We start from the raw sequence: 15,462 nt of genomic DNA on the forward strand, positions 1-15,462 counted from the left end.
AAATTCCTAATTTAGTGAAACAGAACATAACGCCAACTAGAAGGAAAACTACACAGCAAAGTACATAATAAACATAGAAGCTCTCATAAAAAAGGGCCTGCAGCTCCTTCAGTAACCACATAGTTGTATAACTTGCATGAAGGATAGTTCATCTTTATCCCTACACTTGATCACTGTTCCAATACCACCTTAGCAGAAATAATGCCACCTACAAAATTTGACTTCAGTTAGAGAATTCAGGACACTTACTGACGTAATAGGACAGTTTCAATACAATTTCATTCAGAGGTCAACCCAGCTATGTGGCTACCTGGCTGCCAGCCAAAATACATAACCTTTGCCCACTGTAGATGATCTCTTCACAATAAAGAAGATACCTGAAAGAAATACAAACAAGCAGACTTTCATTTATCAATCAAACTTAACATGTAAAATACGGGCTTACTTGTTACATATAAGAAGCCTTCTTTAACTCAAAGTCCCTTCTGAAAAATCTTCATCCTGGGAATCTTTCATTTCTTCTTCTCTGAAAATAAGCATAATTAAGGGATGTGTAAACCTTGAACATCGAAACTAAAATGAAACTGAAATCACCTATTAGTCATATGTGGGATTTTCTAACCCAGTGATAACAGGGTCTGTATCATTGTGACCATAGTACACTCCTTTTTAACCATCACATTGGGGGAAGGAATTACATGGCTCCTTTTACAGGTTGACTAGGCTACAAGCCTTTACTGTATTATCAATTAAGTTTTAAGAAGACACAATTTGCCTCACAGTATATCTAAGTGGACAATTCATGTTTGAAAGGGAGAGAGAGATTCTTGAATCTGAAATACTCTAATAAAGAATTTATCATTAACAGAGCCTACTTATTTTTTCAAACTGTATATACCTTCTCAAACCCTATGCCCTAAGAATATATGATTGTTGGTTTCTATTTCGAAAATAAATGCTACAGTTCTATTTCCAAGCCTTTGCTCAAGTTATTTACTATTTACTTCTACCTCCATCTTCCTGAAGTTCTATCAGTCTTTAAGAATCAGCTCAAAACCCACCCCCTCTAAGTTTTCCGAGATCTTCCCAATCAATTTGATTCTCTCCTTCCTCCTTGCAATCCCATCACTTCAGCTATACTTCTCTAGGATTTACCCACATATGCTTTAAAATAAGATCATATACATCTCCTTCCTGGTAATACACCTCTAGAAAGCTAACTATCTTATTCATTTTAACACACACCCACACGTCCACAACAATACTTTACATGTTATAGGTAGAGGATAAATTATTGTAAATGTAACTGAACAGAATGTAAAAATCATTGGTCTTATTTGTTGGGGAGGAACTTAAACTTCAAGTCTCATTGCTAAACATATTCACAAAGACTCAATTTTCTCTCTGTAGCCTATATCTTTCTTCTGAGCTCAACCCATATGTCTGTCTGTAGATTTCTTTATGAGGATATCCCACAACCACCTCAATTTAAACTAGTCTAAACCAACTTCATTACCTACCCTCTGTTCCTCCTCTTCTGCTAGTGTCTAATGTCTCCTTCTATGACTCTACTCAAGTCACTTAACTTTTAAATTATTTGTTGGGCCCATTTCTTCATCTACCCAGTGAAGAGCTTGACAATGAATTCAATGAAATCTTGATGGAAGGCACAAGGGAAATTTTAATTTAAAAAAAAAAAAAGCTAAGGGACAAGAGAATGGAGCTGCCCATGTAATCAGTTCCACCCTCTTTTCAAAGGTTTGCTGACTTTCCAGCATAGAATTTTTAGAAAGGGAAAATAGCTTCTTGCCTGAAGAGCTATTAACAGATAGCAGACAAATAAATAAATATTGGTAAGCTGAAAATACCTGATGTAGGGAATTTTGATGGTTATTCCAAGCAATTTTTAAAGGACTTATTGCTTGCCTTCCCGTTGCAAAGGGGATAATTTACATGATTATTTCAATGAAGGTTTTTGAAACACATGAAGAATAGACCTTTGAGACACAGGCAAAGAAATCTGTCACACATAATCCAGGTGTGTTTTCAAGAAATCTGGAGTATTAAACTGATGATTTGTAAAATAAACACTGTATAAATAGCAAGAGTCCTTTCTTCAGGAATTCCTGACAAAAAAAGGATGTTAAAAATGCATGTCCAGGGGCTTCCCTGGTGGCGCAGTGGTTGGGGGGTCCGCCTGCCAATGCAGGGGACGCGGGTTCGTGCCTCGGTCTGGGAGGATCCCACATGCCGTGGAGCGGCTGGGCCTGTGAGCCATGGCCGCTGAGCCTGAGCGTCCGGAGCCTGTGCTCCATAGCGGGAGAGGCCACAACGGTGAGAGGCCCGCGTACCGCAAAAAAAAAAAAAAATGCATGTCCATGCACAAAATTAATCTTTGTATATTAAAAAAAAAAATGCACGTCCAAATTGTAGAACCACAGGCATCTCATGTGTCAAGTTCTCACTTGTTTTGAAAAAGGGGTCTGGGGTTCCGGTTATATAATTGCCATAACTGGATACAAGTGATCATGGGATCCGTGCATTTCCTTTTAAGTACACTGTAACTCGATTTTTTTTTTTAATGGGGAGGGTTAGTTAACACTGGGGTAGTTAACGCTCAGCGGATTAGAAAAGGACTCCTTACAAAGATAAGTACTTCACGTCCTGGACCCAAGCCCCCAACACGCAGGCCACCCTGCTTCTCTGGGTAGGCGAGCGGCACGAGGCAGGAGAGGAGCTCCCTGAATCCGCGGGCCCGGGGCAGGTGCTGGCGCAAGGCAGCGAGACGAACAAGGCTTCAGACGCAGGGCTGGGCTCACAGAACGCTCACCTGGGCAAGTCCCCAAGTCTCCGTCTTGCGTTTGTAAAGTGGGCATAAAAATAGTGCCTTCCCTCTTCACGTTGGGAAGCTTAAATGAGAGAGTGGCACTCAGCACAGCAGTAAGCGCTAAATAAACCTTCGTTACTGTTGTTTATTGTAAAAGGACACACACACACACACAGGACACACACAGGACACACCACACACACACAGGACACACACACACGACACAGGACACACACACAGGACAGTGCACATAGGACACACACAGGACACACACACGACACAGGACACACACAACACAGGACACACACACAGGACACACAGGACATACACACAACAACAGGACACAGGACACACAGCACACACACGACACACCCAGGACACACACACAGGACACACAGGACACACAGGACACACGACACACACACAGGACACACAGGACACAGCACACACAGGACACAGGACACACAGGACACACAGGACACACACACAGGACACACGACACACACACAGGACACACAGGACACAGCACACACAGGACACAGGACACTCAGGACACACGACACACAGGACACACAACACACACACGACACACAGGACACACAAACGACACACACAGGACACACACACGACACAGGACACACCACACACACACACACACACACCCTCACCCTCGCCTGAGAACCCGACGAGCGATCCTTCCCGGGATTTCGTCCTCAGTAACTAACCCCAAACCCCTCGCTCCATCACAAAACTTCCCCGGTTAAAAGGTCTCTCGTGCACTTGAATGAACTCGCCTGCCTGGACACAAACTACTGCGAAGGCACCGCTTTCTACGACAGGCGGCAGCGCCCACAGGCCGGGAACCCAGCCTAGCCTCGGGGCGCCTCACACCACACGCCCACGAACTCCCTCGCGCTGCGGCCCGCGAAACCTGGGCAGCGTCACGTGGCCGCTGGCCCCGCCCCTCGCGCACCAACCGACTCCCCTCCCTTCCCGCGCCGCTCGCGCGTCGTCACGTGCTCGCGGGCCCCGCCCGCGGCACAGCGGCTGATTTCCCCCTGCCCTTGCCTGCGCCTCACGTGACCTCTGCCCCTGGCCCAGTAACCGAGCCACACCCCGCTCCGCACGCGCGGCGTCACGTGACAGCTGGCCTCCACCCACCACCCACCCCCGCCAACGGCCTGGTTGCTTGTTCCGCGCTCCGGCGGCTCTTCTAGTTCAGCGCGGGCGAGCGGCAGAGGGGGAGATGGCAGCCGCCCTGCAGCGCGTGGAACGGCTGTCCAGTCGGGTGATTCGCGTCCTGGGCTGTAACCCGGGCCCCATGACCTTGCAGGGCACCAACACCTACCTGGTGGGGACGGGCCCCAGGTAAACGTTTCCCCCCCCAACCCCGCATCCTACACACCGACCCGCGGGACGCACGGAGCTGGGGCTGCGATGGCTGCTCGCCGCGGGGGCTGTGCGCCCGCAGCCGGCACCACGGCGTCCCGCCCCAAGCGGGCGGGACCACCCCCAGATCACGACCACCCTGGGTGGTGAACTCTCTAGCTTACAGCTGGCTAATGAAAAAAACCACTTCGTGGTTTTGAGATCTAATTTACTTTGCATGATATTAAATGCCAGGATGAGCGTGTTTAAGCTGTTGAGAAACTAGAAATCGCCTGGAGTTAATCCAGGAAAGCGTTTACTTTCCACACCTGACTTTCACTGGTGTTTGGCCCGGAGTTTAACTTCGCTTCGCAAAAGCGATTCGTTGTGCTGAGGCCTTTTTCTTAACTCAGCAGCAGAGGGCAGGATTTTCTTGCTTCAAATTGCTCGAGTCTGTTGAAGAGCCCCCTAGCTCTTGGGAAAGAGAAGCTAACTTTGTTTTTGTTGCTGTTGTGTGGCCTTATGTAAATTACTCTGCGGAGGGAATAGCCTGTCTGTATTTCTAAGATTTTTCTCTTGTTCAGATGCATTCTATTTTAGTGGAATTATGCAGACATGGGAACATGTGATTTACTGCACAGTAAGTGCATTGAGCAATTTTTGTATGGTACTTAGTCTTTAGTATACTCTAGATAATAGAAAATGAAAATAAGATATAGTTCCGCTTGAGCCCAGAATTTAATTGTTCAGCCCGGACGTGTTACAATTAGTAAAATATAGTTGATTACTAGAAACAGTTTAATAAGTATAGTTTATTGGGCTTTCATTTGAAGTATCCACTGTATTTGCCTTTTTCCAGTAAATCACAATTTTAGAAGCAACAGGATGGAGGGTCTGGAAGTACTGCACATCAAGCAGAAAGCAACAAGTTGAGTCCAGGGTAAACAAGGCAGGGTCAGAGCTTTGAGCTGCTTCCAGAATCGAGGAGAACAGAAAATTAAGCAGCAAAAATACCTGATATCTGGCATAGAGTCTGGGTTAGCTGAGACTCCCTCACCCTAGGAAGTACATAGATATGCTCTTCACTTTTCAGTGTGTCATCTTAAACGAGCTCTAAAAGACAGTACCTAATATGAAAATTGCATGTAGTCAAAATTATCCTAGAAAGTCTCTCAGGAAAACACTATGTTGGAGATCAGTGTACTCTCTGTAAGTTCAACACAGCCTGCTTTTCTTCCAGCGGTGAAACAGATGGCTGGTTCTGTTTGAAAACCAGATGAAGAAGTTGGCTTAGGTTTAGGGGCCGTGTTGTATGAAAAATCCATACTGTGTCTTTAAACACTAGAATCACACTTTGCGTGGCAAGGTGCTGGTGCTAAAAGACATGAGGAATCTGAAACTGATTGAGGGAAGAGCAGATTCATGGCCTTCCATCTTACACTGCTTAGACTTCTACCCACATAAGCTTAGGGAGTGGAATGGCCAGTGGAATCACTGATAGATGAGAGAGAGGTGATGGTGAACCCATGCAGTTGAACTAGAATACGTTGATGTACAGATGCTGCTGCTCTGCTGTATAAAGTAGATGTTAGGTGGCTAGGAATGAATATTAGTTGGGTCCAAGTAAGTGGTTCTGATAATGGTATCCATCTGTTCCACTAAGATCACAGGTGCCTCCTGTATCACTAAACCCAATGGCATTTTTCCATTCCCATCTTACTTGAACTTCAATATCTTTTAATGCTATTGACCACTCCCTCCTTGATTTGCTTAACACCGCATTCTCCTGGTTTCCTCTCACCTCTCTAGCTACTCTTACACAATTTCCTTTCTAGAATCATCCTCTTCACCAAGTATTTTAAGTGTATGAGCCCTTCACAAGGCAATCCTACTCTTTCTTCTGTTCCCATTGTTAGGTTCTTTACCTAGGGGATCTTGTCTACTTCCTTGGCTTCACCTGTTTTATTCATTAGTAACTCCAAATTTATAGCTCCAGTATAGACAAATCCACGCTTCGTCGTCAGACTAGGATAGCCAACTGGTTTCTTAAATCTCTAGTTGGAGCCTCACAGCCACTTGAAACTCATTGTTTCCCACTGGTCTTCTTCTAGTCATCCAAATCTTGGTAAAGAGAACCATCCCCACATTTGATCAAGGCAAATACTTACGTACCCTCCTTGACATTTTTCTTTGCTTCCTGCACGCTCGTATCCAAGCCATTAAGAAGATCTCAGCATTTTCACTGCTGTCACCCAGTCCAAGCCAGTACAACTCTTGCTTACACTTTTAAAATAGGCTTCTCTGCATCTACTTTTGTCCCTGTTCAATCCATTCTCCCCCACGTAGCCAAAGGAGTATTGTGGGGTTCTTGTGTTTTGTGTTCTGGTCTCTTATCCTGCAGCAGGGTAGCCTAGCTTATTCACTGCCTAGTTTCAGGGTTCCAGTGGAGTGAGGGGAAGCGCTGAAAGACCTGGAGGCTGAGGCTTACGAATGGCAAGCCATCACTTTCATGTCACTCTGTTTTCAGTAGGAAAACCCAGTGTAAGTCCATACTCAAAGGATGCGGAAACAGACTGCCATCCTTGATGGGAGGAGCTTCAAAGTGACATTTCAAGGGACATTATTATACGTAGGTGAAACGTGAAACTTTTTTCCTTGCCGTATGCTTAAAATGAGGTCTGTTTGTAAAGTAGTAATACAACTTGGTCTTGATTAAGTTGCCCTTTAATAAAACACCTCTGGTATTTTTTTAAAGTTTTGGGAGACATAATATTTCTTACAGACTCTTTTAAATGTTATTTGATAAAAAAGAAAACCTTCATTCATAGTAGAAACATTTCTAAGTGCCTACTGTGTCTCAGGCAATATACTAGGAGTCTCCTATGGACTTGGTAGAAAAAATACACACATAACAGTAGTTTTGCTTTCACTTGGCTTGGCGAATTGTAGATACCATAAATCAAATAGCCCCCAGGGAATTCCCTGGTGGTCCAGTGGTTAGGACTTCGTGCTCTCACTCCCGAGGGTCTGGGTTCAATCCCCGGTTGGGGAACTAAGATCCCACTAGCCTCAGTGTGGCCAAAAAAAACACCCAAAAAAACATATAGCCCCCAAAATGGATACATAATTTACCATTTAACGAGGCTGATGAAGAGTCAGTCTGGAGTTCTGGAACCGTATAATTAAAGGTTTTAATCTAGTCACTGGAGAGGTTTCGTAAGGGTGTGGCGATTCAGTTGGCATCAGAAGTCACAGAAGAGGCGTGTCTGGCTGCATTTAAAACTTCGTGATTCACCAACATAACAGAGTTGGATTTTTTGGAAGATGGAAACCAGAAGGCCTTGTGATATGCTGATCTCTGACCTGTCATCACCCTGAGTCAAGCTTCTCTCCCATCCCGGCCACATGGGCTCTATCCACTCCGCCTCAGAGCTTTCATGCCTACTTTCCTCTCTGTCTCCCATTTATCCTTCTCTTCACCCAGCCAACCTCACTCATCCTTTAGAGCTCTGTTAAAATAACATTTCCTCAATAAAGCCTTCCCTGACGCCTTACACTGTGATAGGTTAATGTAGTACACTGCCTTAGCATTCCATACCTGTCATGGCCCTTATGTCAATAATAAAATGATTTTTTGTGTGTAGGAAGAAGCTTAATGTATTTCCCCAACTCCACTCCCCACTAGCATATAAATTCAATGAAGGCTTATTTATTACTGTATCTCTGGCACCTAGCACAGAGCCTTGTACATAGTACAGTAAATATTTGCTGAATGAATGAGCATTCTCTTTTTCCCTTCATTTGCTCTGTTAGGATTCTATTACTGCTGGATAACTGCAATTTTAACCAGTCTTCCTTCCTCTTTCTGATCAGCCCATAGATGCGAAATGAATTTCCCTAAAGCACTCAGACTTACTGTGATGCCTAGTACAGAGGTATTCAGTAAACATTTGAATGGACCAATAATAGCTAGAGAGTATTTCCACATTCCTCCTCTGCCTAGAACCTCTAAAAGATGGAGTTTTAATCTTTACTATTAAAATTGTAAATACCTTGAAGGTGAGTATACTATTTCTTCTTAATAGGAAAAGGCAGTCTAGTGGACTACTTGGGGTTAAGACGCTGGGCTCTGATTATCAGGTCCCAGTACCTGGCTCATGGCTGTGGACAAGACAGTTGATTCGCTAAGCGTCAGATTCCTTATCTATACAGTGAGAGTTGTATCGTACCCACCTCAGACAGATGTTATGAGGATTCAGTGAAATTTAAGTGAAAATTCATACCTAAAGGACTTAAATTCTAGAACGGGGAAAGCACGTCTGCTATTACTTTACTCACTTTTTCCTCCCTTATAACATCCAGACAATACTGGGTTTATAGTAGGTGCTCAGAAAGTACTTAATGATTTTGTAAGAGGGACAGCAAATTGACAGAGACCATTTAATAGCTATCTCAATGTTGATAGAAAATACCTAATTGAGGAAGTTGATGACACTAACTCCCATTAGTTGAAGAATTTTTTTCTCCGTTCACGTAGCAGATTGTTACTGCATGCCAGGCCCTGTGCTCTGGTGAATAAATTGGTCACAGACCTGTACAGGTTCTTCTGCACTCTTCTCTTGTCCCCTGGATTAGCATAACTCACATTTGCAAAATGACATCCTAAGATAGGGTATTGTCTGGGCTGTGAAGGACACAGCCCACCTAGAGATGACAGTGTCTGATCCTCTGCACTAATTCTTCACAGACATCATTGATAGACTTGCTGTTTGTTAAGGAGGGAACTTTTTCCAGTTTACAGCTGAGGTTGTACTTACGCCACATGAAGAATGATTCTAGGCGCTTCCCATGTAGTCCACTTCCTCCAGAGACCCACAGTGTGTCTTGAATGGACAAGTGACTGTGAAACCAAGTCCCCCTAAAGCCACGTTTCCTTACCGAGTTTATGACTAATCTCTCTATCCGAAACTTTATTCCCTTTCTTGTCCCCTCTGCCCTCAGTCCTGTGCTACCTAAATATTCATCCACCAGAGTCAGATGACTAAAATTGCTGTAGTCAACAACATCGTTCATGTACTAAAATTGCTGTTACAGATGTCATCATTAACATACAAAGGTTGTTTCTCCAGGGCAAGATGGGTTTTTGTCTTGCAAGAAAGCCATGGCACATAGCAGATCATTCATAAACAGTTATTGATGAATTAATACACAAATAGAATGACTGAAACTTTGCATCAAGATGAATCATCTCTCCCCCAGCCTGAATTCGGGAGGGATTCCTGTGAAACAGCGTGAATTTAAGAAGTCAGTGAATTGGTTCTGGAGGAGGAAAATGTCACCCTGATTTTTCCCAGAAAACTTCGGAGAGAAAGACCATCATCCCATAAAATAGTGAGAAAGGGCAAACAAAGTAGAAGGTGGGTTCAGAACCACAAGCAGAAAAAGATAACTAGTGAGGTGGTCTGAGTAGAGAAAGGAAGCAGCTCAGACACTCCCCGAAACTTCCCTGCTGCCTGCACTTTCACGTAAGGCAGCCCGCGTAAAACTTCGGGGATCGGTTTTGTGTATAATGCAGAAGACTGGGTTTCCTTAGGGATACCATCGAATCAGATTCTTTCATATCGCCGAGATATTTGAGGATGTTGTAAAAGATCTCAAAGGCAGCGTGGATAAAAGCGCCTCTTCTGGCGCCAGAATACCTGGGTGCAAATGCTGCTTCTGCCCTATCTTTGCAGAGTAACCTTGGGCAAGTTACTTAATTTCTGGATATAATAATGAAATGCCTACTTCAAAACGGTGTTACGAGAAATGCAATTGTTAAAATATGTCAGGTCCTTGGAACAGTGCCTTATTTCTTTTAAGTGCTATGTAAGTGTTGAATACCATTGCTATTATTCCTTTTTCAGACCCACATTTATAAGTTTTTTTTCAGAGAACTTTCTGAAGGTGAGATGATTATAGTTAAGCTGAAATAACATGCAGCTGCTTTTCAAGCACGTTGGAAGCAAGGCAATTTGTGCAGTTTCTTAAATGTAATGTAAATTATCTGTGTGAGAAACATGCTGATACAAACTCTGTGTTCCGACTGTATGATTATTTTCCATTTAATTTTCAGGAGAATCCTCATTGACACTGGAGAACCAGCAATCCCAGAATACATCATCTGTTTAAAGCAGGCTCTGACAGAATTTAACACAGCCATCCAGGAAATCATAGTGACCCATTGGCACCGTGATCATACCGGAGGCATAGGAGATATTTGTAAAAACATCCATAATGGTAAACAGAAAACATTCATTAAGCTCATTGAAGAAAACTGTGTCTTCGGAATAATTTACTTCGGTTAACAGAGCTAAGTAAGCTAGTAAACCATTTACTAGCTTACTTACGTATTTTACAGAAATTACTGTAACTTGAACACTACCCCCGGTTTTAACAGAGGAGGCAAGGAAAGGTCCTATTTTCTATTTCAGATCTCTTTGCCCTCTTATTTTTCCCCTTTGCCCAGTGATGAAGATCACTTTTAATTTAGTTTGCATGACAATTACTATTTCAGATTTAATAACTAACTACTGTTGAGCACTTACTGTGTGCCAGGCACTGTGCTGAACGTTTGGCCTGAGTACTGTGAGGTGGTATGTTCTTGTCCACATTCTAAATGTGACCTCACGTCTTCCATAACATAAGGCAATTACCACAATAAACTGAAATACTGGGGAAAGATCATTGTATTGATAATTCTCTGTCCCTGAAACCTGTTCAGTACTGACACCTTATCATCTCCCTTATTCCCTCATCCCACCGTCACACACATAGATTCATCCATACATACATACATTCATCCATTCGTTCATCCATCCATCCATCCATCCATTCTTTCCTTTAGTGAATACTGGAGGCACTGCTAAATCCAGGTGCCGTGCTTGGCACACGGGACCTAGCAGTGAGCAAAACAAAGACCGCCTTCATGGAGCTTCGTTCTAGTTGGGAAGGTAAATGGTAAATGAATCTTAGGTCAGGTGGTGGCAGGTGCTATGAAGAAAAATGAAGCTACATGAAGGCAAGGGGGGAGAGAGTAAAGCGGAGGAGGGTGGTAGCAGTGGTGTCTGGGGTGGAGGGAGAGGGGGTGAGCTGTACAGTGTCTGAGAGGAGGGCACACCCAGCAGAGGGCATTGCCGGGGCAGAGACACTGGAGTGGGACTTTGTGTGTGTCCAAGGCACAGGAAAGACAAGGAGGTCAAGAACGTTCATTCACAAAAGGGATGCATGTAGACATTCGACTAGTATTTTTTAATGTTTGTAATTATCTTTTTAGGCCTTGAGACTATAATTGGGACACCAAGATATTCTCAGGCACAGCTCCCAATATCACCAGGCGGCCCATTGTAAAGACCTGTCTCCCCTCAGTCTCTTACCCTCTAACCTCCTTTCTTCCAATCCGAAGGGACTGCCCTCCGTAGGAAGTCACTCTGTCTTAGTCTGACCTGTCCTCACCTTTCTTTCTCTTGTCCATCATTAAATTTTGTGCATTAAAAAACTATGCTGAGGATCCTTAATTAGCTTTGGGCAGCTCTTTTAGCATGCAGGTCAGCTTGAAAAATTGAAATGTTTATGACCCCCTTTCTCTCCTTCATAAATCAGCTTTATTGAGCTTGAATTTACATACATAAAATGTACCCATAAAATGTATAGTTTGGCAAATACCTATGTGACCACTCCAATCAAGATAAAGAACGCGCCCACTACCCCAAAGAGAGGTCCCCTCATGCCGCTCTGCCGTGATTCCCCCTCCAGCTCCAGCAACCACTCATCTGCTTTATAGCACCATAGATTAGTTTTGCCTGTGTTCTAAAGTTTTCTAGAATGGAAGGATACGACATCACTCTTTGGCTTCTTGCACATTAGCATCTTGTTTTTGAGATTCATCCGTTTCATGCATCAGTAGTTTGTTCCTTTCTTATTGCCAAGTAGTAATCCATGGTAGGAATATACCACCATTTGTGTATCCATTCACCTGTTACTGGACATCTGACCCACTTTCTTTAAATTAAAAATTAAAATAGTTTGGGGTTCCCTACAAATAATGAATATTTATGTGATAGATTACCTATTATGTTGATTTAAAGAAAATCAAAAAGAAATTTGGCACTGCTTTATAGCCATGAAAACTTTAATACTTGTTTGAGAAGTGGCTTGTTGTGTTTCGTTCTGAACTTTATTGAAGCTAGACCAGCTACATGCAGACCTTGAGTTCCTCAGCACTGAAATTGTTCGGGTGTACCTTTCAGGATCTCTCCCCAAAAGTTCCATGTATTTCTTCATTCTCTAAATCCTTAATCACTAGCATTCTTGTTCCATTTTGCTTTATAATTTCTTTTTATTCCATATTTTAATAGTTTAAATTTTTTATAATTTTGTTTAACTATTAGTATGGCAGAATTTTTCAAGTACTTTACAATGCTAACTTCCTGTGTTTTGTTTTGTTTTGTTTTTTGCGGTACACGGGCCTCTCACTGTTGTGGCCTCTCCCATTGCGGAGCACAGGCTCTGGACGCGCAGGATCAGCGGCCATGGCTCACGGGCCCAGCCGCTCCGCAGCATGTGGGATCTTCCCGGACCGGGGCTTGAACCTGCGTCCCCTGCATCGGCAGGTGGACCCTCGACCACTGTGCCACGAGGGAAGCCCACTTTCTATGTTTTTACAGGCCACACCAAAATTATGAATGCCATTTATAAGATTTCTATGGGAAGTTACAGTAACAAGTAATCTGCCTGCAAAAATTTAAAATATGATCAGTGTGTGATTTGGGAACTCCTAGTGGCTTACAGGGAGCCAGAATTTTACCAGACATGAGAACTGTATAGCCCCAGGGTGCTCAAGTTTTTTGTTTTGCTTGGTTTGGGGTAAATCTTGTAAAATATATTTTGTTATCTAATTATTATTATTTTGCAGCTGAAGTTGGGCCTTTGCCATGTATTTAACATCCGAGTCCTAGGAGTCAAATGTTTGCTTCTTGCTATTCAATTAGAATGTTAGAAAGTATTATACATGAGCAATATCACATGTTTGTATCAGCTTAAATAATTAGCATTGGCAATGATATTATAATCCATAAACTTTAACAAATGACTGAGGGTTTCCTCCTGTTAAAATAATTACATGATAGAGACAGAAAGTAGATAAGTGGTTGCCAAGGGCTGGGTGAAGGAGAGAATAGGGAGTGAGTACCATTGGGTAAAGGGTTTCGGAATGTTCTAAAATTTTATAGTGGTTATGGTTGTACAATTCTTTGAATACGCTAAAAAAAAAACCAACAACAACAGTGAATTGTACATTTCAAAAGGGTGAATTTTATAGTATGCGAATTACATCTCAATAAGCTTTTATTTGAAATAATAATTACTATCATATGATTGATTTCAGCATGCCCTTCTCCATCTTGCCTGTGTAGATTGCTATTGCGAATAAGATATGTGTTTTCAAATTGGCACATAATTTTAAAAACTGGCACGGAGTTATTTTATAGTGTGACATTTGTTTTGTAATTTTGAGGTAGTTGTGAGTTTTTTGGAAGGATCATCTGCCTCACAACTAGAGATGTAGTATCTCCACTTCTTTACTGAAAAACAAAAGTATGCAGATCACAAATAAAAACAAACAAAAACACCTTGCTGTCTCGCTCTAAATGGAAGACAGCCTTACTGTGTAACGTCAGCTCCCAGAATAGCATATTACTTTTTGCTTCAGCCTCTCAAGATACAAAGCAATGGAATTTGGTGCTGGAGAGGGAAGGTCTAGTTGCTGTTGTTTTATTCTTATTATTTTTGCGATATTTCTATCCTTTATCCTTCCTACTAGCCAGATTTCTATGCCTTGTCAGTTTTCCTTTGCATGTGTTTTTCTCTCTCCGCATTTCCATTGACACCACTGTAGCCCTAATGCTCATTACCTTCCAGCAGGGTTATTGCAGTCACCCCTTCCTGGTCTTTCTGATCTCTCCCTCTCCAGTCTCCCCACCTACAGCTGCCATACTAATCCACCTATTAACACTATTTCAGTTTCTTACTAAAGAGTGTATGGTAGCCACATACTGTAAAGTTTAAATCCCCCTGTTCTCTGAAAGGCACTTTAAGGCCCTCCATGATCTGAGCTCACCTTACTGTCCCACTCTTTCCAGCCAGGGTTTTGCTTTAGGCAAGTTGGTAGCATTGTTTGGCACATATGCCACGCTCATCCTCCTTTCTGTGCCTTTCCTAACGCTGTTTCCCTTACCTACAGGTCTTTCTCTGAACCCTTTGCAATCTTTCTAATTGTTTCTCCTTTCTCTAAACACCTGCTGCTTTTATTAGCTGAATTGTCCATTTAGTATCCCTTAAGTGGGACTGAGTATAGTTCTCTAATTATTGCCTGTTTGTGTTTTATTTCCCCCAACTATGACAGTTTTTAAGCATTTTGGTGTCATGGTCCTTGTATTCACTGTACATGGTATACTGGTTAGATGACTGCCACTCAGCTATTGGTTGGTTAAGTCATTGATTTTCTTTGTGTCAGTGAGGGTACTATGGGTTACATTTATTTTAATGGTTTCATATCTTAGCCCCGGGTTTGGGACTTCCTTTCAGCTTTCACAGAAAGAACTTTATACTATTATCCTTTTATTATTAAGTACTGCCGTGATGCCATAATCTCTTTTATTCTGTGTTAGGCACCTAGATAGGGAAAAGTTCCCAGTTTTGGTATTACTGCCTCTTCAACACCCATCTTTTTTTTTTTTAATCTGTATTTTTTACTGGAGTCTAGTTGATTTACAATGTTGTATTAGTTTCAGGTGTACAGCAAAGTAATTCACTTATAGATATACGTGTATCTGTTCTTTTTCAGATTCTTTTCCTATATAGGTTATTACAGAGTATTGAGTAAAGTTCCCAGTGCTATACAGTATTCAACACCCATCTTGATCTCAAACCTAGCTGAAACTGTGAAGTGCTACTTCCAAATTTTTATATAAAAGAGGAGTGACGGGCTTCCCTGGTGGCGCAGTGGTTGGGAGTCCGCCTGCCTATGCAGGGGACACGGGTTCGTGCCCCGGTCCGGGAGGATCCCACATGCTGCAGAGCGGCTGGGCCCATGAGCCATGGCTGCTGGGCCTGCGCGTCCGGAGCCTGTTGCTCTGCAATGGGAGAGGCCACGGCAGTGAGAGGCCCGCGTACCGGAGGGGGGGGAGGGGGAAGAGGAGTGACTACAAAAAAAAAAGGCTTTTATGTAG

The 15,462-nt window shown here is 42.9% G+C and overlaps 1 protein-coding gene across 1 annotated transcript in view; it reads left to right on the plus strand.

The window, feature by feature from the left end:
• Positions 1-3,892: 3,892 nt before the first annotated feature.
• The window catches only part of LACTB2 (lactamase beta 2), a 31,636-nt gene continuing 20,066 nt past the window's right edge, over positions 3,893-15,462 (plus strand). Inside the window, exons 1-2 of the mRNA XM_067712083.1 lie at positions 3,893-4,195; positions 10,311-10,474. Coding sequence (XP_067568184.1) covers positions 4,074-4,195; positions 10,311-10,474 — 286 coding nt within the window. The 5' untranslated portion in view covers positions 3,893-4,073. The remainder of the gene's footprint in view (positions 4,196-10,310; positions 10,475-15,462) is intronic.

This window comes from Pseudorca crassidens, chromosome 17 (genome assembly GCF_039906515.1).
Source record: "Pseudorca crassidens isolate mPseCra1 chromosome 17, mPseCra1.hap1, whole genome shotgun sequence".
NCBI lineage: Eukaryota > Metazoa > Chordata > Mammalia > Artiodactyla > Delphinidae > Pseudorca > Pseudorca crassidens.